Source organism: Phanerochaete carnosa (assembly GCF_000300595.1).
Source record: "Phanerochaete carnosa HHB-10118-sp unplaced genomic scaffold PHACAscaffold_12, whole genome shotgun sequence".
NCBI classification, from domain to species: Eukaryota; Fungi; Basidiomycota; class Agaricomycetes; order Polyporales; family Phanerochaetaceae; genus Phanerochaete; species Phanerochaete carnosa.
In genome coordinates this window covers 499,505-525,171 of record NW_006767639.1, presented here as the reverse complement: position 1 = coordinate 525,171, position 25,667 = coordinate 499,505, and the positions used below count along the sequence as shown (strand labels likewise).

Below are 25,667 nucleotides of genomic sequence, written 5' to 3'. Positions count from 1 at the left end.
ACAGACCTGGACTTATACCGCGTGGCACATCACCAGCACATCAACCGCGAAATCAATTCGAAAAGCCCGAGGCGGATGGCCGAAGTGCGCGCACCCTCAATTGAGCCATCTCGACTCGCCTTACAATAGTATGCGAGAGAGTCTCTGAAGGTCCCTGACGAGCAGTTGCGACCCTGTACATGATTAAACGGTTTAGCAGGCGCTACGAGCGCAACGGCTGTGCCGGGTCAGAACACACACTCGGCTTCGGCACGGTACAGCAGGCCCACCATCTTCTTGAGCAAGGCCGATCTTGGTTCGCTAGTGATGGGACTGGCAGCCTGCCCCAGGTCGAGATTATCTTGTCGTCGCGGAAGCATTACTTCCCTGAGTCGGGATTGGGTACTCTCTGACACGGTAATTTACCATGGCGAGCCCGCAACGTTGCGGCTCGTCTAAATAGTCTACTTATCAGAAGTCGAGGTAAGATAGAGGCGCTCCGGGTGTTCCATACTTAAATCCCGCGACGTCCGCAAGTTTTTCTCTCCTCTCAGCTTGTCCTCATGGTATCGTCCAAAATCGCGTCTCTCCGGCTCGAGTTCCTAGTTGTCGGCGGCGGTGAGTCTTCCCTTACGAATAGTTCTCTCCCAGCCCCGTTCCCAGCCTGCAGCCGCTAGCCTGTTAACAAGTCTACAATGATCGGCCGGTTGCTCGCGCGAACCCACGCAGGAGCCGCCGGGCTGTAAGGGGCTGTCTAATAGATGTCTACATATGGGGTTGGCGTCACTGATCACGCCCCAATTTGTACTGCAGGGCTCGCCGGCCTCGGCGTCGCGTACGCGCTCAGCAGGGCGGGGCATAAGGTGAAGGTGTTCGAAAAGCAGCCTTCGCTCGGCACCCCTGCTGGCGGTCTACGTGTGCCGCCAAACATGAGCAAAATCCTCAAGGCTTGGGCCGGCCCAGAGGAACTAGCCAAGATCGCCGTCCTGAACGTCGGTACACCATTCCACGACTGTGAGTATGCTGACTGTGGCGCAGGCGCGTACTCTTTCTCTTGTGGGGCTAATCCTACTGCGTGTAGTGGAGACTGGTGAGAAAATAGGCTATGTGGGATGGGTGCCTGAGGTTATGCAGGAGACTGGTGGGAACTTCCTGATGCTCAAGGTGCGTAGGCTCTCCCTTCACCCTGAATCGTTATACAAGCGATCCTGCGGCAGCATGAGGACGTCCAACTTCTCCTGCACCGTCTCGCCACCGAGGCTGGCGCAGAGATCATCTTCAACGCAAAAGTTGCAGCTGTCACTCCCGGCGAGCCAAGACCCTCGATTACCCTCGAATCCGGCTTGACCTATGAGGGCGACATCATTCTCGGCGCGGACGGCCCCAACAGCTTCGTTCGTGAAGTCGTCCTTGGCGATGATAATGAGGCTGGGATTCCATCAGGGATATCGGTCCTTGGTGCCGTTATCCCTGGAGAGCTGATGAGGGGTGATCCTCGGTTAGAAGAGTGGATCTCTAACGACGAGGTGCGTTTGCATCTCGACTGGTCGGCTAGCACCCGCTGATATTGTCTGTAGTGGCCCATCTTCATGGGAAACAACCGGTCAGTGTGCGGTGAGTGCTCTGATGTTCTTTCTATAAGCCGCTATATTGACAATCGGCTACAGCCCATCCTGTGGTATGTTACTGTGCTCTGATATGGCGCGGCGTTACCTGACTTGGATTATCAGTCCGCCAAGAAAGAGTTCGCGGTCCAGCTATTTTGGCCCGACGAATCCAGTGGCCCGGAGGAGAGCACTGCAGACTGGTTCGATGTCATTCCGACGGAGCAGATTGAGATGGACGTCTGTGGCCAGACGTGAGTGCAGGACATATCTGACATGTGCCCCAGATTTGACGAGACTCAACTTAAGCTCGGATAGCATTCAGAAGCTTTTCAAGTTGGCGCCCTCGTTCGTGCGTACTCGCTGGCTAGAATATCCCGAGAAGTTCGATTACTGGTCGGACGAGTCTGGGCGCATTATCCTGCTTGGCGAGTCTGCGCATCCGTGGTTCGTGAGTATCGCCCGCAGCTTTCTGTCGCATGTGCGCCGCTAACGGTCTACGCAGCCCGGAGGCACCCACGGCCCTGCGATGGCGCTTGAGGACGCAGCGGTATTCGCTGCCCTATTCTCGCGTCTCAGTCGCGAGGACCAGATTAGCGCATTTGTAAGCGCGTACCAAGAGATCCGCGAGGCGCGTGTCGTCGAGGTACGGCGCATGGACGTCTCGAACGCCGCGTTCATGCGCATACCGCCCGGCCCTGACCGCGACAAGCGCAACGAGAATTTACGGCACGCGCGCGGTGAGTGGGACGACGTCGCGTGCCAGCGCGAGTATGAAGGTGTCGCTGCCCTGTTCGGATACGAGGCACTGGATGCCGCTGATGTGAGCGATGTTCGTCAACTCAGCAATACGCTAGCACTGACCTCACGCACAGGAATGGTGGGTCAACTGGGGCCGTTTCCAAAACGGCAACGAAGAGCCCGAGCAGGCTGACTACGGCATGGGCTCCCTATCCATTTCCGCCCGGTGACCTCGTCCCATCGGTGCTGCTACGGCGTAAGCCACATGTTCAGATTAACCAATTATGTCTTCACGACCACGCCATGCTTCATTATTCGCTAATGTTGTAAGGTCCAGATACAAACATGTCACTCGCTCCTATTCGTATGTACCACGCCATGATACTGTACTTAGCAATGTCGCTTGTGACTCCTCGGGTTTATGCAATTTTTGTGCCCATGTTCTTAATTTTGAATACAGCGGCGGACGGAATGTGACGAAGTGCTGGCTTTGCTTCATCGCAAGGCTTGTCGAGTCTATTGTCCGATACGTGAAGGGTCACGAATGTGTCACTTTGCCAGTTATACACCCTAAAGCACACGCTTCACTAATACTACGTCGAACCTCATCCCTGCCCCAGAACTGATTCTTCGTAGCCGCAGTGATGACGGGCGGTAGACAAAGCGGCGCTGCTTCGAAGATGGCCTGCCTGATCTGCTGTACATGCGAGCGTGCGTCACCTCTGATGTTGTCCGTCTTCGTGATGATAGCCTGCATAGTTATAGGCCGACCAGCTTGCAGTGACATCATACACTGATTGTTGAGGTTCTCAAGCATGCTAGCGTCTACGTCTTTCGCGCCATGTTCGCCGTTGATGAGGATGTAGATGCGCTTCAGCCTGCAACAAGGTTGGCGTGCCTTCAAGCGGGGATGTACAAATACGCACTCTTCTCTGTGTTCGATGTAGTGCTGAAACAACCTTCCCCACTCAGCCTTGCTGCGCACGCCATAGCCGGGGGCGTCCACAACAACAAGCTTATGCGGAACTGGGCCAACGCCATAGAAGTTTAACGTTCGAGTGTGGCCCTAAGCAATAAGTAGGTAAAGGCATGCTTCAACATGTTCAATACACAACTCACGCCTTGCTTGCTCGTCGAGGCCAGACTAGTGCGTCCCAAAACCGCATTCACCAAGGTGGACTTGCCGACATTGGCACGACCTGTAAAAGCATTACGGAAAGGCGAAAATAAGTACACATGAGGAAGAAATACCAGCTATCATGACCTGGTCAAGCTGTCAGCCCTTGCCTGGGTATCTGACGATGCAGCACGCACCTCCGGAGGTCGCTTCTGTATCAAGGGTAACGACTGTGGTGCTGCTGCTGCGGCCAAGAACTGGGCTGCAGAGTGATGGCTGAAGGGGTTTATGAATTGTGCGGTCTTCTTAGGATAGCATGTTGAAGATGTGGCCTTGAACATGTCCAGAGGAAACTCGACTGCAGGAGTCCATCGGGGAAGAGGGCGAAGTCGGCAATTTCTTTGCAAGCGCGCGTCGTAGTAGAGCGCTTAACAAAGCGCTAATGACACACGAGCCGTCACGGGTCACGGGTCACGGCCGTGAACCTCTGGTTGTCTCCCTGACACGCTCACCACCTCACCTTTTTCTCTGCCTACACCGCGGTACACGTGCTGATATGTCCGACAGACTGCGACGAGAGCGGAAAAGCAAGCTCGACTCGTTGGCCGAGCTCAGACGCGCGAGGGCAGGCGGGGGAAGAGCCTACAAGGTGAGTTGCAGGTCGAGCTTGACGCGCCGCGTGTGCTGAATAGCATTGTTCGCGAATTCAGGTGGATGGCGATGATGCCATTTACGACGTAGTTACGGAGGAACAGTACGAGACTGTCGTCAGGGGCCGTCTTGCAAAAGATGATTTTGTAGTCGACGATGGTATCGGCGGTTACATGGACAATGGTATGGACGACTTTGACGAGACAGGCAAGTACGCAGAAAGTGACGAAGAGGAGAGAAAGCCTGGTGAGCAACTTACAACACTAGGAGTCGCGCTTCTCATCTGTGGACAGCTAAGAAGAAAGACACGAAGCCGAAAGCAAAGGGCAAGGCGAAGCCTCAGCCTCCGCCACCTGCTGCACCGTCGATCTCCGCGTATCGGCGTAATTATACAGAGGATCAGGAACAAGACTTCCTCGGTTCTATTATAGGCCAGATGGACAGCATAGTACCCAAGGCCCCGGTGACGGCCCGGAAACGCAAACCAGATGGTGGCAAGCCGAAGGCACGGACTGGAGGCTACGAACGAAGCGCAAACTATGCTGACGCAGACACATCTTCTGATGGTCTCGTCGACGACGGTTTTCCGAGCGGCCCTCCGAGCGAAGACGACCTCGATGTCTTCAGTCCAAAGAAGAAGATGAAGACCGAGGACAGCGGCGTCGCACCAGCAATTGAGCGCATGGGCAAGATCCATATGGCAAGCAGTAACGGAGACGAGGGCGACGCAAACATGCACGACTCCTTCGACAATATAGACATGGATGCATTCATGGAGATTGACGAAGACCTCTTGGACCCGCCCTCCAAGCCTGCGCCCAAGGCGGTTAAGAAAGAAGAGGTCCAGGAGATCAAACTCGCACCATCACAGAAACTCAAGTCCGACGAAAAAAAGTCGCTTGACGAGACGCCTGCTTGGTTGTCGGTGTACGACTCGCTAACTGTCACGAAAGATGATACGCTTGGCCCGGCTGCAGGCTCGTCCGCGAAGGCAAACGGCTCCAAAGACGCCTCAGTGCTGGAGGAGGACGGCTCGCTGCGCTTCTTCTGGCTGGACTACCTGGAATATGAGGGCAAGCTATACTTCATCGGCAAGACACAGGATAAGAAGACGAGGCTGTGGCTTTCTTGCTGTGTCACGGTCGAAAATCTGGAGCGGAACCTGTTTATTTTGCCCCGCGAGCGTCGCGTAGAGGAGGACCCGGAGACGGGCGAATTGTACGAGACAGATGTAACGCCAACTCTGCAGGACGTCTACGGCGATTTCGATCGCGTTCGTAAGAAAGCGGGTATCAATGGCTTCAAGGCCAAGTTCGTCAAAAGACGGTACGCTTTTGGCGAGAAGGACGTCCCGCGGACTGAGACGCAATGGCTCAAGGTCGTGTATGGTTTCGACCGTATGTCTTGAACCGTTTATGTGACATGTAGCCCTCACATTAGTTTTGCAGAGCCACAAATATCAGCGAACATCTCTAGCCCTAATTTTTCGCGAGTCTTTGGCACGACTACCAGCGCGTTCGAGCTCCTGGTGCTCAAGCGCAAGATCATGGGCCCCTGCTGGCTCCAGATCAAGAAGCCGGTGATGGAGCACAAAGGAGTATGTCGTGCTGCTAATGCGCTAAGTCATTCCACTGATGATCCCTCCACAGGTTTCTTGGTGCAAAGTGGAGGCCACGGTCACGGATCCGAAGGACATCAACCCCTTCCCTGAGACTGACTCTAACGCGCCAAAGGAAGTGCCGCCGCTGACCGTCATGAGCCTCAGCATGCGTACTATTGTCAACCACCAAGCGAATATCCGTGAAGTTGTTTGTGCATCTGCCCGAATATGGTCCAACCGTGAGGTTTCTGCTGAAACAGCTGATAATCAAGACTGACATGAAGTTCAACGTCTCAGTCCAGCTCGAGGACCCGACGCCCCCGGAATCGCTGCCCTGCAGCGTCCACACTTTTGTTCGTCCTCTGGATCGGTTCGCGCCCAACTTCGAGAACAGGGCGAGAATGAACGGCAAAGGTGTCATTCACCCTATGCAGACGGAGCGCGTTCTGCTGAACAACTTGCTCGGTTAGCCCGGTCGTCTCTTTGCGCGCCCGTGCATTGTCCTAACCTCCTCACAGCGAGTGTCCATAAGGCTGACCCGGACGTTATCGTCGGTCACGATTTCGTCGGTGATTCCCTGGACGTGCTCTTGCGACGCATGCGTGACCTGAAGGCCGACCACTTCTCGCGCATCGGACGCTTCAGGCGGTCGAAATGGCCGAACATCGGCAGGCAGGGCACGAACCTGAAGTTCCTGAACGGCAGGCTGATGTGTGATCTGGCAAGCGATAGCGCCAAGGTACGCCTTTCGGTCTCTGCTACACAACTTTCCTGATTTGCAATGTACAGGGCATGATCTCGTCGACAACCTGGTCGCTGATGGAAATGTGCAAGACGCATCTCAAGAGCGACAGGCAGGACATTGACCCGGACGACACCGCCAGCTACTTTGACGGGAGCCTGAGCTCGCCAGACCGCCTGCTCACGTTCGTCCGACATTGTGAACTCGACGCGCATTACCAGATGGCGCTTGCTGCAAAGGTCCAGATCTTGCCTCTGACACGGCAGTTGACGAACCTCGCCGGAAACTCATGGTAAGTACGATATTCGTCTTTAAGCTAAACCTTGGTCTGAAATTCACTTACAGGAACAAGACCCTCAACGGTGGTCGTGCCGAGCGAAATGAGTATATTCTCCTACACGAGTTCCACCGTCTGAAATACATCTGCCCCGACAAGCAGTGGGGTAAGAAGGCTGAGGCGGTTGCTAAAGCCGAAAATGGAGACGGCGAAGGCGAGGGCGGCAAGAAGGGCAAGAGCAAGAGAGACAAATACAAGGGTGGTCTCGTCTTCGAGCCAAAGCGCGGCCTGTGGGACAAGTTCATCCTCGTCATGGACTTTAACTCGTTGTATCCGAGTATCATTCAGGAATACAACATTGACTTTACGACAGTGGAGCCGGTAGAAGACGAGGTCAGCTGCTGCCTAGCATGAAGATAGACGAAGCTGACGTCTTATAGGATGGGGAAGACAAGATCCCCGAGGTTCCGAACCAGGGGACCGAGCAGGGCGTGCTCCCACGACTTATTGCCACGCTCGTCAACCGACGTCGCCAGGTCAAGAGTCTCATGAAGGACCGCAAGGCGACGCAGGCGCAACTGCTACAGTGGGACATCAAACAGATGGCACTGAAGCTCACGGCGAACAGTATGTACGGTTGTCTCGGCTTCGAGTACTCGCGATTCTATGCCCGACCGCTCGCCGCCCTCACGACGTTCAAGGGTCGTGAGATATTAACGCACACACGTGAGCTTGCGGAGAGCCTTCAACTTGATGTATGTTTGCTGTAGTCTCTTTCGATGCGCTGTCTGACAGATTACAGGTCGTCTATGGTGACACAGACTCCGTCTTTGTAAATTCGAACGTAACCGAGCTGGCCGAGGCCCTCAAGATCTCGGCTGAGTTCAAAAAGGCGGTTAATGACCGGTACAAACTGCTCGAGATCGATCTCGATGGCGTCTTCCAGCGGCTGCTGCTCCTGCAGAAGAAGAAGTACGCGGCCGTTAAGGTCGAGGACGGCACACGGACGAGCGTCGAGGTTAAGGGTCTCGACATGAAGCGCCGCGAGTACTGTGCGCTGTCGAAGAACGTGTCGCAGTACGTGCTCGAGCAGATCCTTTCGGGTGAGGCGACAGAGACTGTCGTGGAGAACGTACACGAGTACCTCTCGACGATGAGCGGTGACGTCCGGGCGGGGAAGGTTAAGTTAGATGAGTTCATCATCTTCAAGGTGAGTGGTTGGCGTGTTTGCTATGTGTATCTTGGCTGACATAGCTGCTGCAGCGACTAGGCAAGAACCCGGAAGACTACCCCGATGCGAAAAGCCAACCGCACGTCCAGGTAGCGCTAAGGATGAAGGCTAAGGGAAGTGCTGCGCGCTCTGGCGACGTCATTCCCTACATATTCTGCCTGGGCGAGGGTGGCGAGAGCTCTAAGAGCGCGCAGGCCGAGCGCGCGAAGCACCCAGACGAAATCAAGAGGGCGGGCAGCGACCTGCGGATCGGTGAGCACCTCTCGACCACACTCCGTCGGTGGCACCTAACGCCGTGTCACAGACTACGAGTACTATCTCTCGCAACAGATCCTTCCGCCGATCGAGCGGTTGTGCGAGCCCATCGAGGGAACGGATCGGGCGCGGCTTGCAGAGTGTCTCGGTACGTGCTTTGAAACGATTTGTGTTGCCCTAATTGCTTATGTTGAGCGCTGCAGGCCTCGATCCGAGCAGGTATCGCAACGCGACGGGCACGGAGTCCGAAGGACGACACTTCGGCTCGCTCGACTCACTCATGTCTGATGCGGAACGGTTCAAGGACTCGGAGCCCCTGCTTATGCGCTGCCGCGCGTGCAAGGCCGAGACGGCATTTTCGCCCATCGACGACCGCAGCGTGCGTATCCCCCATGACCACAATAATGCATACAATAGACTGACAGCGACGCAGGCATCGATGCTGACGCCGGCGGGCGTGCGCTGCCCCGCGTGCGAGGCCGCGATCGGCGCGGCGAGTGTGCAGGTGCAGCTCGAAGTGCAGATCCGCGCGCACGTTGCGCGGTACTACGAAGGCTGGACGATCTGCAAAGACCAGACGTGTGGGGGACGCACGCGCATGATGGGCGTGTACGGACGTCGGTGCCTGCGGCCCGCGTGCAAGGGCATAGTCGCGTTCGAGGTGAGCCTTTCCCCTCCTCCTTTCTGACGATAGCAGCGCTGAGAAGCGATCAGTATTCGGACGCGCAGATGTACAACCAGCTGCGGTACTATGCGCATGTGTTCGACGTCGAGAAGGCGCTCAAGGGTGCCGTAAGCCGCAGGGCGGTCGAAGAGCTTGAGGGCATACGCGTGACCCAGGCGGAGCTCCTCGACGCTGTGCAGGGCACCGTCGACAAATACCTCGCGCAGTGCGGGCGGCGATGGGTCGATCTCGGGGCGCTGTTCTCGGTCATTCGGATATGAGATGCTTTCCGTGCATGCTGTCGATTCTTTGCGCGTTTTGTTGCATTTATTTACTGTGTGTAGCTATATCGTATCCTTTCCAAAGCATGACAAGGAAAACAGGCATCACGTATCATAAACTCTTCACGTCTCCCAGACACGCAACGATGGTTTGCACAGAGTTAGGTATTAGGCGGGTCACGTCATACGCTCGCCGATGCTCTAACCGCGTACTATAGCACCAGACGCCGACGTTGTCAATCAGTTCGACTCTACACATAACTAATGTTCTCTCGTGAGAATTCATGATGATGGACAGAACAAGGTTGGACATGGTGGCGCAGGAGTTCTGGGTAGAGCGTGACGTGACGGCAGCATATTGTTCCTCGCTGCTCGATGGGGATAGCAGAAGCAAATCTATGGAGTAAGCATCTGTGAGCTGCAAGTTGTCCATATCTGATTCTGCTTGGCTCTGACGATCCGTGAGGGCCTTTAGGTGCTCGGTTTGGACCAGGAGCCTGTGTGACACCTTGATCCAACAAAGCCTTGGCAGCAGGGATGTGGGCGTGCGAGTGTGTGGTAGGACTCTAGTGAAGCCAGAGAGAGAGAGGAGCCATAACTGCGTGATATGTCATCGAGATGCTGCAGCGACGTCAATGGTTGAGGAATCCAAAGGTCAATAAAACCACTGAGCCACTTCACAGTCCAGCTGGCTATCCATGAGACACGTAGTAGATCTACTACTGCCGACCTCATGAAGCCATCCAGTGGCATCCTGTGATTCTCTGTGTGTGTGCGAGTCGGAGGGACAAAATTATCCAAGCGTGCAATGTGGAATGATACGAGGGAGGCTTGGACGATGAACGCGGCACGCGCTAATCCGATCTGCCTGTGTGCAGAGCTCGATGAGTGAAAAATCTCTTGATAACTAAAGCACGAGGGCTGATGGGAAAGCCGAATACCAAGAGGGGCCGAGAGGGAGCCCCACGTAATGAAGGCACTCGCAACTAGCTTGAGAAACTCTTCGAGATATTTCCAGGTGCCTGCTAACAAAGATGATAGCATGTAAACACTGGTACTGGGCTTGTCCGGTGAGTTGAACTCGACAATTGAAGAAGGGTTGGGATAGAGGCAGCGGAACAAAGGGTCATCAAAAGGGTAGGACTTGCCGGGGACGAAGCATTGATAGAAGACTGCATCGTTAAGCCAGTTCTGTTGAAAGATATCCCAGAAGTGGTCAGTGTTCTTCAACGACTAGTACGGCGCTTAGGGTGTTTCCTGATGTTGGGTAACGCGTTCGGAGAGTGGCAGGAGTTTGGAGATATGGAAAGCCTCTCGACGTTTTCCTCGTACGAACACGGCATGGAGACTGAGCAGCTCTTCGCTGGAAGTCGACGCTGAGTGTAATGAACTAGGAATAGAAGCGATATAGGTAGTACTTAAGCGTATTCCGAAAGCACCACAGCCGAAAACGCACCGCTGAAGGCAGACTCATGCGGGAGCTATTGGCCGGTGCACTCGTTAGTTAGTGCAAGGTGTGTCCTAAACGGAAGAGATAATGAGCGCACAAGATTCAACGTTCAACGTTCAACGTTCAACGCTCCAACATCCAACGCACAACATTCGTATATATCAAATTAGCTGAGTCCCCTACCGCGATATTCACTTCCACCAGCGACGAAGCGTATGAAGGTTGCTATTGGACAAAAAAAATTGAATTTGGAGCTGGCGCAGTCTGTATGTACAGTTTGGCGGACAAAAGTGCGCGAACGTGAACGAACGAGCACGAACGCGCACGAACGCGCACGAAAGTGCACGAAAGCGGGCGAACATGTGTGATTGTGCACGAAAGTGGACGAACGTACACAATCGTGCACGAAAGCGCACGAACGTACACGATCGTGCATGACGCTGAGCTTTGGTTTTCGTTATGCCCTGCTTTGAGATTGGCGATGGCGCTAATGTGTGCGCGTTCGTGCGTGTTCGTGCATGTTCGTTCGCGTTTGTTCACGTTCGTGCGTGTTCGTGCATTCATTTTATTGTTCAGTTTGGTGTAAGTTAGCAATTGGCTTTCATTTTCGTGATTATGCATCTCATTTGAATCGTCGAGTGCACGAAAGTGCGCGAAAGTGCACGAAGGTGCACGAAGATAAACACCTAGCCAAAATGAAACTGTGACAAAATGAATACGTAGTTCATCAGATGCACACTTTCGCGCGCGGAAGTGCACGAAAGTGCACAAACGTGAGCTTTCGTGCACGATGGCGCACGTTAGTGACCAAACGCGCATCATCACGCACGAACATGCACGAAAGTGCACGAACACGCACGCAAAATCCTAGACGCACATCGAAAACAAAACTTTGCAGCCAGTGCGAAGGTGAGAATTTATTTCTGTCCAATAACACCCTTGATAGAAGCGTCTGTCATGAATATTCCGGATGGTTCTCCCGGATTCTACAGTATTCTTTCACTTTCTCTGCACCTCCCTATATCCGTAGTATATTCTAGATATTGAGTCTGACATGTATATAAGGAGTCCGTTCTGCTCAATAACAAGCCAGACTCGAGCTGGTCTTTCCTCACCTACTTTCCTCTCGTCTGTCTCCTCAGCTTCGTCGTAGCCCAGTCCAGTTGGATTGTTGGTTGCTGACAGCGTCTCACTCACAGTCACGGGAAGCGGCCCCTGAATCTCATCAAGAAAGCCCTGGCGCTTCTTGGATTCATCACATCCGTCACATATCAAATAACGATGAGAGGTAGTCTAGAGCTCACATTGGGTCGCGGCCCATGGTGGGTCTACAAGGCCAACGAAGATATGGCCAACTTCTACCTTGAAATTCCGGGCTTCCTTTGGTGGGTGTTCAGGGCTGAACTAGTGGATGAATTTGAACGGGTGGTCATCAAGAGCAAGAACCTCAATGACCCCAGATTGACCTTAGCGAAGGCTAAAATTAAGAAGGGAGAAGAAATGGCAACTTGTGGTACTGTTGTGAGTACACGATGCATGAATTCTTGTGTAGTCTCCGTTCAGGTGAATTGAACCCCTTTCAGGCTGGCACTGTCAACACAATGTTTTGCAAGCTAGAGTTGCCCTTCTTCCTGGCCGTCACTTGTGCCACCTCTGAGAGCAACCGTGAGCCCAACCTAATTCTATATCACACGCGAATACCAGGCAAGCCCGACCCGACTGCTCCCTACTATCTCGAGCAGAAGAAGAGAGACAGAAATAGCAAACATTATGGTCGCACAATATGGGCTTCTGCGGTTGCAATAGTCAAAGTTAATACCGATTCTAAGTTGGCCCCATTTAACTTCGACGACAAGCCTTTTGCAGTGACCACAGGGAACTTCGAACTGCACAGCCTGAGTTGGGAACCAGATAGCCGAGATTCTTGTGTGCAGATGATCAGTTATGTGACGGAAATTCATGTCTGTCAGCATCACTGCTTCCTCTTCACCACCTTCATCCAGGAGCAATTTGTTTGCTTCATGAGATGGGACTGCTCAGGTGCAATCATTTTGGAGTTACATGATTGGATGAAGAACTTGGGGGCTCTCCTTGAGCCCTTCTGGTGTCTTGCCCAGAGCACTGATGAGCAGCTTGGGTATAATTCTACTGCCACTCTTGTGAGCACAGGAAGCACAAGCAACTTCACACCGATCTCAATGCTGACTTTGAAGAGGAAGCTCACAGAGCTCAAGATGAGACATCACTCCAACAAATGGCTCACAAAATATATTGATGATGCAGCTCAGGATGATAGGAAGTACCCCTGGGTCAGGGTTAGTGCTTCTGCCTCCTCCAATATGACACAGATTAACGCTTCTCTCCTTTGTCAGATTATGTGTCAGGACATCAATAATCCTACCCATCTCCATGCATACTACATAGCACGGCATTGTGCTGGTTCTCGGCACTCTGCCTGTGGCTGTGGAACGAAGAACTACATTGGACTCGGATTTGACTTCGAGTCAGACAAGATGCAGGTCGTGTTCATCAAAGATTTCTGGTACTCAGAAGGTATGCGCCCGGAGCTGGAGAATTATGCACTGCTCCGTGAGCATAGGGTGTCAAACATCCCCTCAATGCTTGCTGGTGGCAACGTAAGAGGCATGGAAGGTGAAACATCACAGATGGCTGGCAATCAAGAATTTTTCTCAAACAACTTGACACGGCCCTCCAAGCATATCCACTGCTGCATCATCATGAAGGAGATTGGTTGCCATTTGGAGACATACATGGATCAGGTGGAACTTCTACGGTGCACTCATGATACCTTTGAGGGTATGAATATATAACCTGTTTTGTTGCGGAAGCACAACCTCACTGACCACTTGGTTTGATAGCACACAAGCTTGCATATGAGAGGGCAAAGCTTCTACACCATGACACCAGTGCAGAGAACATTGTTATCAATGTTGTGACTGGCAAAGGATTACTGATCGACTGGGGTTATGCCAAGGTTGTCAATGGTTCAACAGACTCGACCACCTTGGATCGCTCAGTATGTCTCTCATCTGTGCTCAGTATAAGTTGATTTGAACATGTATGTTGGTCATAGGGAACATGGATCTATATGTCAGGGCCACTGCTCATGTGCCCCCTGAAGCCAAACCATTTATTCGATGACCTGGAGTCATTTGTGCATGTCTTAGAGGTCTTTGGCATGCGCTTCCACCTGCATTCTGCCTCCAGCACATCAGTATTTAGGTCAGAAGACGGTGAAGAGTGTAAAATCTTTGATGCAGCAGCAAATTCGGAGAACTCTGACTTCACTTATACTGTCCAAAGCCACTACTACTTGGTGCGGAAACAGGATGGTTATTTTGTGGGTGGTGACTTGAAGTTCTCCCAGCTATTCAAGGGCATACCTCTTGTCACCTCTGGATGCTGATCAGGACCCCTTCCAACTTTGATCTCAGACTGGTATTGGATGCTTTCGCAGCACTACAGGACTCTCGACGAATGCAGTTGGAAGGCTGTTTGGGGTGGATGGAAAATTGAATTGCCAGTGTCTCAGGACAAGCAGAACTCTGTGAACAGCTGCATGCTTTTCCAGTTGACACATGAAGATCTGGACAGCCCATGGAGAGCTGTGCTTTCTAATAAGGCATTGCTCAACTCTGCGAAGCCAAAGACAGGGGACCAGTTTGAACACCTGCCTTCGGTGGATGGCTTCGTCTTTGTGGTGGCTGCTACCGGGAGCAAGACAAATGACGAGTACTCTAGTGTTCCAGACGCAATTTAAACACGACTCTCACATGTAGCACTTGGTCTGCAGAGCATATGTTTGTTGACACCACATCGCGCTGGTCTGCTTGTAAGTTATAGCCGACCTCAGTCGGAGAAAGGGACTGATCGGAGTTTAAACTTGCTCGGCATATTGCGAACACGGTTTGGAGTGATTTCGCCAACCTGAAAATGTGCGCACACAGAACGCATGTTTGCTTGCGAGCGACTGAATGTAAGGCCTCGGTGTCTGTATCTTCAAAGCGCAGCGGCTGTCGCCCGCGTATTTAAACTTGGGGCGCCCAGGCCTCAATCACCGAGCATAGATACGGTGACCGGCCATCGTTCTTGGCGTATACACCGCCGTCGGCGTTGGTCCTTTTGGTATGCGCGAATTTCCCATTGATATCATGTGGATTATAGACAAATCCCCCCTTTGAGCAGCGTCAATCTCATGGGTGGCTCGTTGCGACGGCTCCGCAGCTCGGGGCCGGTACTGCTAGTGGGCGCTGCGGCCGCTGCCCCTCGCTGCGCAACTTTCCAATACCCCCACGCGGAAACATATCCACACTGCTTCGCCATAATCTCTCTTACTGAGACGCAATTTGAGCAAACCGCGCTGCAATGCGGCTGCACAACGGCTGCGGAGCCGCAACAGCATTGACAGGCCGCAGTCTTCCAGTCCTCACGGCTCCGGTTCTAGGCGATATGAGGCCGTGTGTGCTCGGATATGGGTGCATCCAACCATATCCGAGCATGCATGGAGGTACCTGCCATGCTTGCGGCATGCTGCTGCGTCGATATGGTGGGTTGTGCTATGATTTGGAGGCACTCGATTCAGGAGGTCATATCAGAATATCACAATTGGTCTTCTGTGAGGCCCCATCGTCCTTCCATTATTCGCTGCGTACCCTATCGTATACGCACGATCTGGCCAATGATCTGAGAGAGCGGGCCGACGAAAATAAGGCACCGCCGCTGAGATTGGTCGCTGTATAGCCGACGTGCTGCGGTTGTTCTCACCTGCTATCAGGATACAATCACACTTGGTGCTTACCTACGCATCATCTGCCGTAGCTGTGCACACACCGCCTATATTCCGCATACGCTCTGGCTTTCCGCATATAATTGGAACAATCGACGCGCTTGGCCTCTCAACATTACCTCCTCCTCCCTTCCTCCCGGTCGTTTCCCAGATATGTCTTCCGGCAATGTTACACGTGAGTCATTTTTGTAGCGATCTACTTGCCTTAGACACCGACGCAGATTTCAGTTACACCCCAAGAGATATTTAATCTATCGCCCTACCACTATATCCCGACAGAATGGGTGTGCATTACGTTCCTAGTCCTCTTCTCCCTCGCCACAGGTACACTTAACTTGGTTTCTGTCTGTAATCCTATCTAACATATGCCGTAGCCGCCTACTTTGCTACCGCTCTATGGTATCGCTTGTGGTGGCTGCTCCCAACCGCTGTTCTCGCGGGCACCGGAGAGATCATCGGCTGGTCAAGTCGTCTATGGTCTAGCCTTAATTTTCTCAACAACAATGCCTTCGTAGCGCAGTGCGTCTCGCCGCTGGGGATCTTGTGACTTGGCCTGACTGCTCAACATCTAGAATTTCTTGCACCATTATTGCACCTACTCCTTTCCTCGCGGCAATATTTATTCTGTTCTCGGCCTTGTCGAGCAGGTTGGGACCTAATTATGGTCGACTCACGCCCCGCTGGTGTAAGTTTTTTTTGGCTCCATGTTGTTGATACATGTAGTGACATTGTCTCCGACAGACTCGTGGATTTTCCTGACCTGCGTAAGTGCGCTTGCTCCGACTATTGAGCTCAAATGGCTCACCTCATGATGTGTAGGACATTATTGCTCTGGCAATTCAAGGAACTGGTGGAGGCATCGCCTCCTCATCCAACGTCAACTCGACGGAGATCCTTGTACGTTCAAGCTCCTCTGCGTCGTCTGGAGCACAAGCTGACCGCCTCCTAGGGGAGTCATATCATGCTAGCCGGCATCATCTTTCAGCTCAGTGAGTGAACTCTTACTGGCACCTTCGGTGCAAGATGCTAACCATCCCATAAAGTTGCGTTGTCTATCTTCATGTGTCTAGCCGCCGAATACTTCTACCGCTTCCTCACCGACCGCCCGTATCGCAGCGTGCCGAATAACGACAGCGTTGCGACCCTCTATAGCAGGCGTCAGTGGACCACGAAGCTCAAACTCTTTTCTGCGGCCATGGGCTTCAGCACTCTTACGCTCTTTATCCGGTACGGAACTCCCAGTCCTTGTACCCTACATTTGCGCATGCTAACTGCCTGATTTCCAGAGCCATCTACCGTGTGATCGAGCTCGCCGACGGATGGAACGGCAGGGTTATTGCTACTCAGGTATATTTCAGTGCGTTATCTGCCTTCCATCGCCTTGTGTATCTGCTGACTGACCGTTGCAGACGTGCTGGACGGGGCGATGGTCGTCCTTGCGATGTACTCACTCGCGGTATTCAACCCTGGCTACTTTCTCTACAGCGCGCAGCCGGCGGGGGACGAGACCGACGAGACCGACAAGGAGGCCGACAAATCCCCCACTATTCCTGTCTACTAAATGTCGGCTGCAAGGCCCTCTTTTCTCACTCAAGCTTGACCGTAGATATAGACATGGACTGTACGATGCGGACTCTTGAGTATGTATGCCGTCTATGGTCGCAATACACATTCGGGCCTCCTTTTGGGGCTGCATTCAACCAGGGTCGTTGTGGTCCCAATTGGCGGTGATCGCACTGCCTGCAGGCCAGGCATCTGGCCACAGCGTGCGCGCGGACTGCCTGTTCGCAGATAAAGCCGCGCATATGTGTAGCCTGCAGACGCATGACTCGCGCGTGCTATTCTACGGCGATGGCCCCCGCCTCAGCAACGCTGTCACCGCAGGATCATATGGACTTTGCGTGAGCAATGGTGTACGACTAGTACTCTATTGCGATCCCTTCGTGAACGCATATATTATGCTAGAGTACACGAGTCTTAACGAAGTTGTGAGTATATTTTCCTGATAGTGTGGTGCTAGATCGCCATGCAATCGAAGCAGTGTGTGCCGCCTGCAGGACGTATTACTAAGGCTCGGGACGACGGGATCAGCCCAGCCGAGCAATATTGTCGGAGGTCAAAGATTGAAATGCTGATGCGCTCTCTGACTGATGCGCGATCCTCGGAGTTTTAATTGCGAAGCGGGGACCATCGAATCAGCTCCTCCACTGAGGCGCGACTCCGAGATCGAGTACGGGGTGCTTACCAAGGCTGCGTCCTGCTCGCTGACCTCCCTGACCTCCAGGACGCAGCCTCGGTAAGCACCCCGTACTCGATCTCTTCGACGTCGCCAGGTGCGCACTCGCCAGTGCATGCAGTAACGCAGATGGAGGTTAGACGGGACGAGGCGTGCGGATTTGTCCCTCGCGGCTGCACCTGCGGTCAGGAGGATCCCCGTACCTAACACTCCTGGGCGGGTTTGTGTTTGTCCGCTGTTGGACTCATCCTAGGCCGCGGGCCTCAAGGTGGCGATGATGAGCGCTTCGAGTCTGTTTGCGCACGTCGCTCATTCGACTTGTGTAAACTACCTTTAAACTCGACAAAACAATCGGTCTCCGACAGTTTCGTGGCGGCTGTCATCATTCGACGTTCAGGCCTCAGGTCTCTACCCACGACGAGGCCAATCTTAGGTCAATCTTTGTGCCAACAGAGGCGATGGACAGAGATATATGTCTGCGTCCCACGAGCATATTGCTCGCCGGAGATGACTCACCTCTCCCGAACGCAGCAACTGCGATCGTCGTCTACGTTAGCGCCACTTCGCGCAGGCCATGACCATGGCTAATTGTGAGTGTGGCTTGGGGCCCAGCCTAAAATATCGTGGATATAATCAAAGTACGCTCGACAGCTTGTGCGAGGACATTAGCGGAGGGGCCGCCCTTTGCAAGAACCCTGATGTCCTCAAGATCTTGATCTGCGTCATAGGAGTAGTCCACAAGTCCAGACAGGTGTGCCATTTGCGCGCACGTTGTGCAAATGGCGAGGAGCGATGGATCGCCTTTGGGATTCGGCTCAGCGGTGAGGCGAACTCACGGGAACAGCATACTACAACAGTTGCGGCATCTTATCGTACTTCACATACATAAGGAGGTATTATAAACTTGAGGACAGGTTGTTCTGCTCTTGTATGATCATGTTTATTAACGTTTCTCCGTTCAGACACTAGTACTCTGAGCGGACTTCTTGATGATGTCCGCAGCTGCAACCACATGCTCGATCAATCATTCAACAAAATAAACGCAAAACCCTTACCTTGCTCGGCAATCCCGTAGACGACCGCTGAAATGATGATTAATACTCGGACCAAGAAAACTCTGCTGTTACTCACCTTGGGTATGAACCGCAACCATGAGTGGTAATACCGACAGATCCACGACGCGGAGGTTCTTCGTACCATACACTCTCAGCTCCGGATCTACCACACCGCCAAGCCCCCTGGGCATCATCGAGCAGGTTCCGCAGGTGTCTGCAAGAGATAGTGTGAGTTGATAAGTTAGACTTGCGCTATCTCGATACATACGCCATGTTGTAGAAGTGTTTTTTCTGATAAAATCTGTACATCGTCCGTAAGTGTAAGTCACAATATGACATGCTTTTGCGCACCTTTAAGCTTCTCATCAGTGGAGACATCGACAGCCAATCCAGGTATCAACTCGAGGTCGACCAAATCATTGAACGGAGGAGTTCGGATGACCTTGAGAATGTACTTTAAGCCTTCGGCCATGATCTCCAGGTCCATCTCATCCTCGAAATAATGCGGGTCGATCCGGGGTTGCGCTTTTGGATCTGCGGACGCGATATGCTACATATGTGTCAGTGGCTGCTACGAGGATAGCCAGTAGATGCTTTCTTACAATTGCACCACGGGACCAGGGATGCGTCAAATTGGGAGTAACTCCCATATGCGGCTTTCGAGGCTCCGGCGGCTGTCTGAACATCGACGCGGAAACGAAATACTCGATATCGGCACCCTTGACACTCTCGAGAAGCTTCAGCATGAGCTCATATTGCTTGCGGAGGCCAGGAGGATAAGTTTCCCAGTTCTTGGCCAGCTGCGCCTTCTTCTTTGCGATCATTTCGGGCGCCCTATCTGTCATTGTCTGCAAGGGTGCGAAGGCTAAGGCATTAAGGACAATGGCATAGTCGATATCTAGCTTGCTAAGTATGTATCTGTCGAGTTGTTTTGCGTGTGGGAGACGGATGTTACTCACTGCATCTCTTTCAAGTCTGCAGCCACGCGCTCATCAGTCGCCAGCATATAGCCGGTGATGAGCCCTTTCCCTTCCTTCATACCTAAGTGAAGAATGTCATGTCAGACCCGCATTGCTACCTATCGCTGTCAAAAAATACATACGCAGGAATGGGGCCCGGCAGAGGTGATGCTCTTGCGAGTTGTTACCGACTGCCGGAAGGTCAACAGCTGTACGAATACCCAGAGGCTCCAGGATCTTCCTATCCCCGATTCCGCTGAGTTCGAGAATCTGAGGAGATTTGATACCCCTTTATGCACACCGCACATCATAAGAATACAAAGACAACCCAGATGGCCGGAGTGAGGCTTACCCGGCACTCAATATGACCTCGCGTGCAGCAAAGGCCTTCTGCGTCCTCCCACCATGCTCGAATTCGACTCCGCGAGCCACGACGCTCTCTCCTTCGCCCTCCGTCAGGATCCGACAAACATACGCCTCAGTTAAGACTTTGAGATTTGGTCTATCGAGTATCGGCAGTAGGTATGCCTTTTCACGATAATCTCAGACCCTCTGAGCATGAAGGAGAGGACGTGCTCGCACCGTTGCAGCATCCACCCGACGGCCTGAATCTGGGTCGAAAGTCGATAACCCTTTCCAGGAACCTATTATCTGCGGGCACGGCCTTAAGTGCGATGGATCGTTTATGGCGGAATGAGCACTCACCTCACCGCCCAGCTGGTAGAAGAGAGTTTAGCGGTTGTAGCTGGCGACATTGATGACACTCGACTTACTGCATCTGTGAGGACGTCGAGTCCATTCTTAGCCAGACTCTAGAAGGTAACGGGATTCAGATCGTTGTGCGCTTGGCCACGGCCAGTGGCAACGAACCTGTTGGAATGCGGCATCGGCGCCAGATCCGGTGGGAACGAAGGACACGGTAAGCGGACCTAAAGGAAAGGTTATTGTGAGCAGATGTAGAGAATAAAGAACGACGAGCCATCGTGTCCGACGGAGTCCGGGTGATAGAGGTCTCGGAAGCTATCGTCGATCTCGCGAGGGCGAGGTATGCGGAATCTGCGATGACGCTGACTGAGCGACGATGTGCATATCTGCAGGAGCGTAAATACCCTTCTGCCTTCTTGATATACTTCTGATAAGACTCCCAGTTCCAGCCCGGGTTTCCTAAAGCTTCCAAAGCTGGGCCACAGATCAGCTCGCCAAAGCCGGTAGGAGGCAACCATCCACGCACCATCCATCTCCTCGCGGGCTGGTTTGGTGTAAGCAAGGATGTTCATCTTAGAGCTGCCACCAAGCCCCGTCCCTCTGTAGTTCGCTTGTGAGCGCTATATCATGAAACATCGGGGGACTGCTCACCGACTCCAAGGAAGGAGGTGCGCCTGCGGGGCATTCTCTTGGGGTACGACTGGGAATGCCCAGTCGTACTCGGGGCTCCCAAATTGTTTGCTAAATAGTAGCGGGCTGTCTGATCGGTAGCACGGTACATCAGTGTCAAGTACCTGTATATCCGGGGCTGTCTTACTGATCAAAGGATCATCGAAGTGAGCCTTGCCTGCCTCCAGAACTGCAACGGTCACATTGGGATCCTCACTAAGGCGATGGGCAAGGACAGATCCCGCAGTCTATCAGGGTCAATTAGCGAAAAATAGCGCCTTAAAGCGGAGTGTCGTACCCCACCACCTGAAGGAAAAGCCTCAAATAAGCATGCATTACCTCAAAATGTCTGAGGCACTTGCCAATAATGATGTAGTCGAACGCTCTGCCGTCGATGTCTTGGCTGCGAGCCAACTTTTCCGCCATCCCTTATTTGCAGTGGATCAGAAGATGGTGGGAAGATATAGTGGGAACAGCGAGCTCACATATATAGTGAGGTGCCAAACGGGTCTGCAACGTTGCAAGAGCTGGAACGCTTCCCGCTACTTTGATGATGAGCACTTTACGTTGAGCGGAATTCTAGGAAGCAATACAAGATGTCCGACCCCTGGCCCTAGACCTCTTCAATACGGTCTCTATCAGCTTTGTCTCGTGATTTTTTTGGCTTGTGTACAGTCAATGTGGGCTGCGGCATGTCAGCAATGCGACCCTGTTTATCTGATACAATTACATGCGCCAATTCCGCGAGCTGGACAAGGGCACTGTTACGTTGTCGCGTTCGACAGGCTTAGCGGTGCGACACGGCCTCGGGCAGTACGTAGGACCTTATGACCGACCGGCTCCGCACTGTATGGGCACGCCAGCAAACCCCGGGCCGAAATCAGAGCACAGACGACGCATCCTGGCTCAGAACAAACGTTGCGAGGGCGCCGTTTTTTTTTCTGCCACGGCCGTGGGTTCGATAGATGCTGATCATGGCAAGGTTGAATAGAGCAGGGCGGGCGAAAGGTCAAAACGAACCCTCATTGCAGTGATAGTGTACAAAGTACAGGTGCTAGCGTAGCTCGAGTTGTCTTAACATTGCTTGAGAGATCTAGACTGTTTTCGCCAACGCGTCAATGTCAAGATATGAATCCACACTAGTATTGGTGTCGCCTAGGGCACGGGCCGGCTGCGCGGCGATGTTGCTCCCGTCTCGGGATCCATGGATTGCGGCCACGAACGTGCTGACTAGAAAGGCATTAGCTGGGCCGATGCGGTCTCTCGTAGGCGTGGTAGACGCGGCCTCCGAAGGAGCGGTACCAAGAGCGCCTGACAACAATGGACGACTACTGCCGCGCTGCATGGCTATAGTTGCTGCAGATCGTGTTCTGCTTGATATAATATCCCTGCAGCATCGCTACAGAGCTAACGCATCGAGGTTGGCACTTACTAGATTACGAAGAGATCAATATCCCCCAATAATCTATATGTGATATTTCCTAGACGTGTTGAATCTTGCTACAGGACATCCGTAACTCATAGTTATCTACAATCACGCTTGCTCAAAAGAAACTTGTACTGCAAAGCCTTGATCAAAGGTAATGGCCTCTCATAATGCTCACAGAGTCAAGAAAGCTCAATATTGTCCTGCCCTTACGCGGGGCTCCACTCAAAGTGCTCCGAACCCTTCTTCACCTGTCCACCGAACCGCCCTGCGTCAGAATCCCACCTGTCGAACTTGTGCGCGCCGAACCAGTCGAGCTCGGCCTCCATGAACATCGTCGGGAGCACCGGCGCGCCCACATACTTAATCCACTCGAGCGACGCCGCAAGGGTCGGGACGTGCGCGTCGCGCTCGAGCGCCCAAAGCATCACGCGGCGGAGGCTTGGCATGGCCGCCGCGAGCTCGGAGGTCAAGTGCGGATGTGCAGGGATCGTCGCTGACGCATCCTTGGGCTTGGCCATTTCGTTGCCGACGGCCGACCCGTTGACATTGCCGGGCTTGCTGTCGAAGTCCGCGACGACGGGCTGAAAGACGTCCAGCAGTCCGTCGGAGGAGATGATGCAGCCGGCGCGCCAGATCTTGAGGCATGTGCTGAGTGAGACGCCCCATTCTTCCTTCTGACTCTGCCGGGCGATGAGCTGGAAGCCCTGCGTGAAAGAGGCGAGACAAGCGGCATAGACGGCCTTGCGAATATCCTCAACAAACTGAGATTTCTCGTCCTTGCCCAGAGTGGTGCGAGGAGTGATGGGCGGAGGGGGTAGATTGAGGCTCTCACCGATCTTAAGGCGTGCGGTGCGGTCGGCAGAAGCCAGACGGAAAAAGTGGGAGGCGGCGATCGTCGGGGAAGAAATATGGATACGAGCTGCTTCGGCGACAGTCCAGGTGCCTGTACCTTCGGTGCCATCGGCGTCTTGGACGACCTTGTCTGCGACGGTAGACAAAACATGTTCTTCATTGTCAGATGCGCCAGTCTTGCCAAGCGACGGGTCACGCTTCTGGCAGATATCGACCCCAATGTCGATCAAGAACGTCCTTTTCTATAGTAACATCAACATGAGAAGGGGCAGATGGGGGCAACTGTGCTTACCAGTTCCGGCGTATTGCTCCATTGCTCGAAAATTTCGCTAATCTCATCGAGCTCGCATCCCAAGTTAAAGCGTAGCAAGCCCCAAGCCTCCGCAACTGCACCCATCATGCCCTGCTCGATGCCGTTGTGGATCATCTTGACGTAGTGCCCGGAGCCGCCAGGCCCTATGGGGGCGACACACGGATTGCCTTGCGAGTCCTTGGCAGAGACCTTCTCCAGCAGCGGCATAACGCGTTTCAGTGCGGCGGAGTCCCCTCCTGGCGAGATCGAAGGTCCGTGCCTCGCGCTTTGGTACCCGCCGCTGACCCCCATGCCGATGTGATCAACATTTTGCTCGCGTTTAAGCTGGGCCTGGCGTCGCTCCGTGTTTTCATACCACTCGTTGCCGCCGTCGAGGATGATGTCGCCCTTGGCAAGGTGCGGCCGCAAAGCCTCAAGGACTTGGTCGGTGGGATCGCCGTGAGTGATACTGAAGACGAGGAGACGGTGTCCTGGGGACGGAAGAGACATGACGAACTGTTCGTAGTCCTTGTAGCCCTTAACTTTGCCCTTTGTTTTTGGATTCTTCTCCGCCATGCCGACTGTGGTGTCGACATTGCCGCACTTCACGTCGAACACAGACACCTCGGGGCCAGCCTCTGCGAACAGCTGGCACATCATCGACCCCATGCTACCAGCCCCAACAATTCCGATCTATTCAACATTAGACGTGGCGACGCAAAGATACGCGGCAAACGCATACCTTCGTGTACTTGGTTGTGCTCATTGTTTCGCGTTCGAAGATGTCAGGTAGCCGAAAGGTGCAGACAGCAGCATCGCTCCTGTATGTCTTTTATGCTGCGAGTGGTGGGGGGGCCGACGCCTCATCTACGTCACCGAGCTGCTAGTGAAGTCAGTGTCAGTGTCAGCCTGCTTCTTCCAGCTGGCGAACTTACTATCGGTGAGCAGGTCTCCTGGAACAAAGATGGAAAGAGTTTAGGTATACCACAGAGAGACACTCAATCATAGCAAAGTTTTAGTAGCCTGAAATGGGCCACTCTGAGCGAGCATATGAACCCCATAGTGAAGACGACTGTGATGTCCAAGGAGCTGTTCAAGCGCGGATGATACGGTTGTCCAACTTTGGCAATTCCACGATAATCATCTGATCGCACGTCAAAGAGCGATCGTAGGCTTGAGCCTCATAATCTGTAACGACTCAATATAAGACCTTTCCATGTAATTGGATCTCGTCTGAAAAGCTCAGTACTTGCTGCATGCCATCGTTAAGCTTGACGAGTCAGGCTGCTAGGTGATTATCTCACAGCAACTGAAAATACTGTGAGTACAGTACAATATTGAGGCTCTGAAATTAATGTTGTGCTGGCAAGTACCTACGAGACAGCCCAATCTCGGCAATACGATATTCATACTCACTCGTAGATGAAAACCTCGCTGCCAGTGAGACCCACCAGGTGTATACAGCAAATAATGTGGGGTTGGCTTTGACTCCAGATACTCTCCTACTGCACCGATCTTCTCTCCTAGCAGATGTCTTTGCTGTCACAGCACATCACCGCGTTTATCGAGAATCCCGGAATAGGTGCGCAGTAAATGGACACTCATTTCGTTTGATGGGAGCGGACGCAAGGCGACCGCTGACTGCTAGATGGTGAAAGCGATATCTATTGTAAAGACCGAACAGTCGCACGAAGGACGGACGCTTCGAACCCAAGCATAGCTAGCCTACTAGCGTGTGGCGTATTGTGACCAGAGATACGAACAAAGGAGCCCGCATGGTATCTCGTCGCTCGTAGTACAACTTCAGGTATTATTTGTCAGGCGCATACGAAGATTTTCTGCAGGTGGTTAGAATGTTGAGTACCCTAACCACTACACAGACTGGATGTTCGAAGTTAAAGCTTAAAGCCGTAACTTTCTTGGGTTCTTGATGTGCGCAGTCGACGGTGCATGTGGTTAACTCGGGGCAGCCGGCTTCCTCGCCATTGCAGGCATGTCTGCATTCGCCCTACACGTGTACCGACATCGAATGATTGGAGCTGTGCTATGCAGTGCCAGCGCAGATATCTTC

General features: G+C 53.1%; 7 protein-coding genes across 7 annotated transcripts; 4 read left to right on the top strand and 3 right to left on the bottom strand.

Annotated features, from left to right (window-relative positions):
* Nucleotides 1-554: 554 nt before the first annotated feature.
* On the top strand, nt 555-2,761 carry PHACADRAFT_264601 (uncharacterized protein). The gene is made up of 10 exons (XM_007401212.1): nt 555-597; nt 793-993; nt 1,061-1,143; nt 1,197-1,505; nt 1,557-1,593; nt 1,647-1,657; nt 1,710-1,837; nt 1,893-2,034; nt 2,089-2,406; nt 2,459-2,761. Exons 2-10 carry the CDS (start codon nt 909-911, stop codon nt 2,552-2,554), a joined length of 1,209 nt encoding a protein of 402 aa, XP_007401274.1. The 5' UTR covers nt 555-597; nt 793-908; the 3' UTR covers nt 2,555-2,761.
* An 84-nt stretch (nt 2,762-2,845) lies between these two features.
* On the bottom strand, nt 2,846-3,810 carry PHACADRAFT_264598 (uncharacterized protein). The gene is made up of 5 exons (XM_007401211.1): nt 3,639-3,810; nt 3,576-3,588; nt 3,444-3,523; nt 3,251-3,390; nt 2,846-3,202 (listed from the first exon to the last, which is right to left on the bottom strand). The coding sequence occupies exons 1-5, from the start codon at nt 3,780-3,782 to the stop codon at nt 2,863-2,865; spliced, it is 717 nt and encodes a 238-aa protein (XP_007401273.1). The 5' UTR covers nt 3,783-3,810; the 3' UTR covers nt 2,846-2,862.
* Nucleotides 3,811-3,899: 89 nt separating this feature from the next.
* On the top strand, nt 3,900-9,260 carry PHACADRAFT_213841 (uncharacterized protein). The gene is made up of 16 exons (XM_007401210.1): nt 3,900-4,090; nt 4,152-4,338; nt 4,386-5,489; nt 5,541-5,689; nt 5,742-5,931; nt 5,990-6,157; nt 6,211-6,431; nt 6,482-6,726; nt 6,780-7,104; nt 7,152-7,466; nt 7,514-7,921; nt 7,975-8,194; nt 8,247-8,345; nt 8,401-8,576; nt 8,631-8,858; nt 8,912-9,260. The coding sequence occupies exons 1-16, from the start codon at nt 3,998-4,000 to the stop codon at nt 9,140-9,142; spliced, it is 4,359 nt and encodes a 1,452-aa protein (XP_007401272.1). The 5' UTR covers nt 3,900-3,997; the 3' UTR covers nt 9,143-9,260.
* A 2,613-nt stretch (nt 9,261-11,873) lies between these two features.
* On the top strand, nt 11,874-14,434 carry PHACADRAFT_188437 (uncharacterized protein; the record flags this gene model as incomplete). Its single annotated transcript, XM_007401209.1, has 5 exons — nt 11,874-12,113; nt 12,176-13,409; nt 13,472-13,629; nt 13,687-13,960; nt 14,024-14,434. 5 exons carry the CDS (start codon nt 11,874-11,876, stop codon nt 14,371-14,373), a joined length of 2,256 nt encoding a protein of 751 aa, XP_007401271.1. The 3' UTR covers nt 14,374-14,434.
* Nucleotides 14,435-15,565: 1,131 nt separating this feature from the next.
* On the top strand, nt 15,566-17,099 carry PHACADRAFT_188436 (uncharacterized protein; the record flags this gene model as incomplete). Its single annotated transcript, XM_007401208.1, has 10 exons — nt 15,566-15,574; nt 15,621-15,723; nt 15,774-15,918; nt 15,972-16,084; nt 16,141-16,163; nt 16,219-16,296; nt 16,349-16,388; nt 16,443-16,626; nt 16,686-16,756; nt 16,809-17,099. 10 exons carry the CDS (start codon nt 15,566-15,568, stop codon nt 16,958-16,960), a joined length of 918 nt encoding a protein of 305 aa, XP_007401270.1. The 3' UTR covers nt 16,961-17,099.
* A 1,330-nt stretch (nt 17,100-18,429) lies between these two features.
* Nucleotides 18,430-21,463, bottom strand: PHACADRAFT_213839 (uncharacterized protein). Its single transcript, XM_007401207.1, has 18 exons — nt 21,363-21,463; nt 21,172-21,271; nt 21,006-21,114; nt 20,881-20,954; nt 20,625-20,828; nt 20,520-20,578; nt 20,423-20,461; nt 20,355-20,366; nt 20,232-20,300; nt 20,002-20,177; nt 19,793-19,938; nt 19,650-19,731; nt 19,293-19,596; nt 19,042-19,240; nt 18,959-18,991; nt 18,767-18,904; nt 18,691-18,717; nt 18,430-18,637 (listed from the first exon to the last, which is right to left on the bottom strand). The coding sequence occupies exons 1-18, from the start codon at nt 21,447-21,449 to the stop codon at nt 18,594-18,596; spliced, it is 1,902 nt and encodes a 633-aa protein (XP_007401269.1). The 5' UTR covers nt 21,450-21,463; the 3' UTR covers nt 18,430-18,593.
* Nucleotides 21,464-22,480: 1,017 nt separating this feature from the next.
* Nucleotides 22,481-24,362, bottom strand: PHACADRAFT_213838 (uncharacterized protein; the record flags this gene model as incomplete). The annotated part of the gene is made up of 3 exons (XM_007401206.1): nt 22,481-23,546; nt 23,597-24,289; nt 24,339-24,362. 3 exons carry the CDS (start codon nt 24,360-24,362, stop codon nt 22,659-22,661), a joined length of 1,605 nt encoding a protein of 534 aa, XP_007401268.1. The 3' UTR covers nt 22,481-22,658.
* Nucleotides 24,363-25,667: the final 1,305 nt, after the last annotated feature.

Excerpts from the sequence above, each read along its gene's own strand:
- PHACADRAFT_213839 (XM_007401207.1), bottom strand. The coding sequence starts at position 21,449 with ATGGCGGAAAAGTTGGCTCGCAGCCAAGACATCGACGGCAGAGCGTTC. Across the intron at positions 19,241-19,292 it reads CCTGGTCCCGTGGTGCAATT|CATATCGCGTCCGCAGATCC; the intron begins GTAAGAAAGCAT and ends ACACATATGTAG. Across the intron at positions 18,905-18,958 it reads AAACACTTCTACAACATGGC|ACACCTGCGGAACCTGCTCG; the intron begins GTATGTATCGAG and ends TATCTCTTGCAG.
- PHACADRAFT_213841 (XM_007401210.1), top strand. The coding sequence starts at position 3,998 with ATGTCCGACAGACTGCGACGAGAGCGGAAAAGCAAGCTCGACTCGTTG. Across the intron at positions 5,490-5,540 it reads GGTCGTGTATGGTTTCGACC|AGCCACAAATATCAGCGAAC; the intron begins GTATGTCTTGAA and ends TTAGTTTTGCAG. Across the intron at positions 8,195-8,246 it reads GGGCAGCGACCTGCGGATCG|ACTACGAGTACTATCTCTCG; the intron begins GTGAGCACCTCT and ends GCCGTGTCACAG.
- PHACADRAFT_264601 (XM_007401212.1), top strand. The coding sequence starts at position 909 with ATGAGCAAAATCCTCAAGGCTTGGGCCGGCCCAGAGGAACTAGCCAAG. Across the intron at positions 1,144-1,196 it reads GGAACTTCCTGATGCTCAAG|CATGAGGACGTCCAACTTCT; the intron begins GTGCGTAGGCTC and ends ATCCTGCGGCAG. Across the intron at positions 1,838-1,892 it reads ATGGACGTCTGTGGCCAGAC|CTCGGATAGCATTCAGAAGC; the intron begins GTGAGTGCAGGA and ends ACTCAACTTAAG.
- PHACADRAFT_264598 (XM_007401211.1), bottom strand. The coding sequence starts at position 3,782 with ATGTTCAAGGCCACATCTTCAACATGCTATCCTAAGAAGACCGCACAA. Across the intron at positions 3,391-3,443 it reads CCTCGACGAGCAAGCAAGGC|GGCCACACTCGAACGTTAAA; the intron begins GTGAGTTGTGTA and ends CTTATTGCTTAG. Across the intron at positions 3,203-3,250 it reads TACATCGAACACAGAGAAGA|GCTGAAGCGCATCTACATCC; the intron begins GTGCGTATTTGT and ends ACCTTGTTGCAG.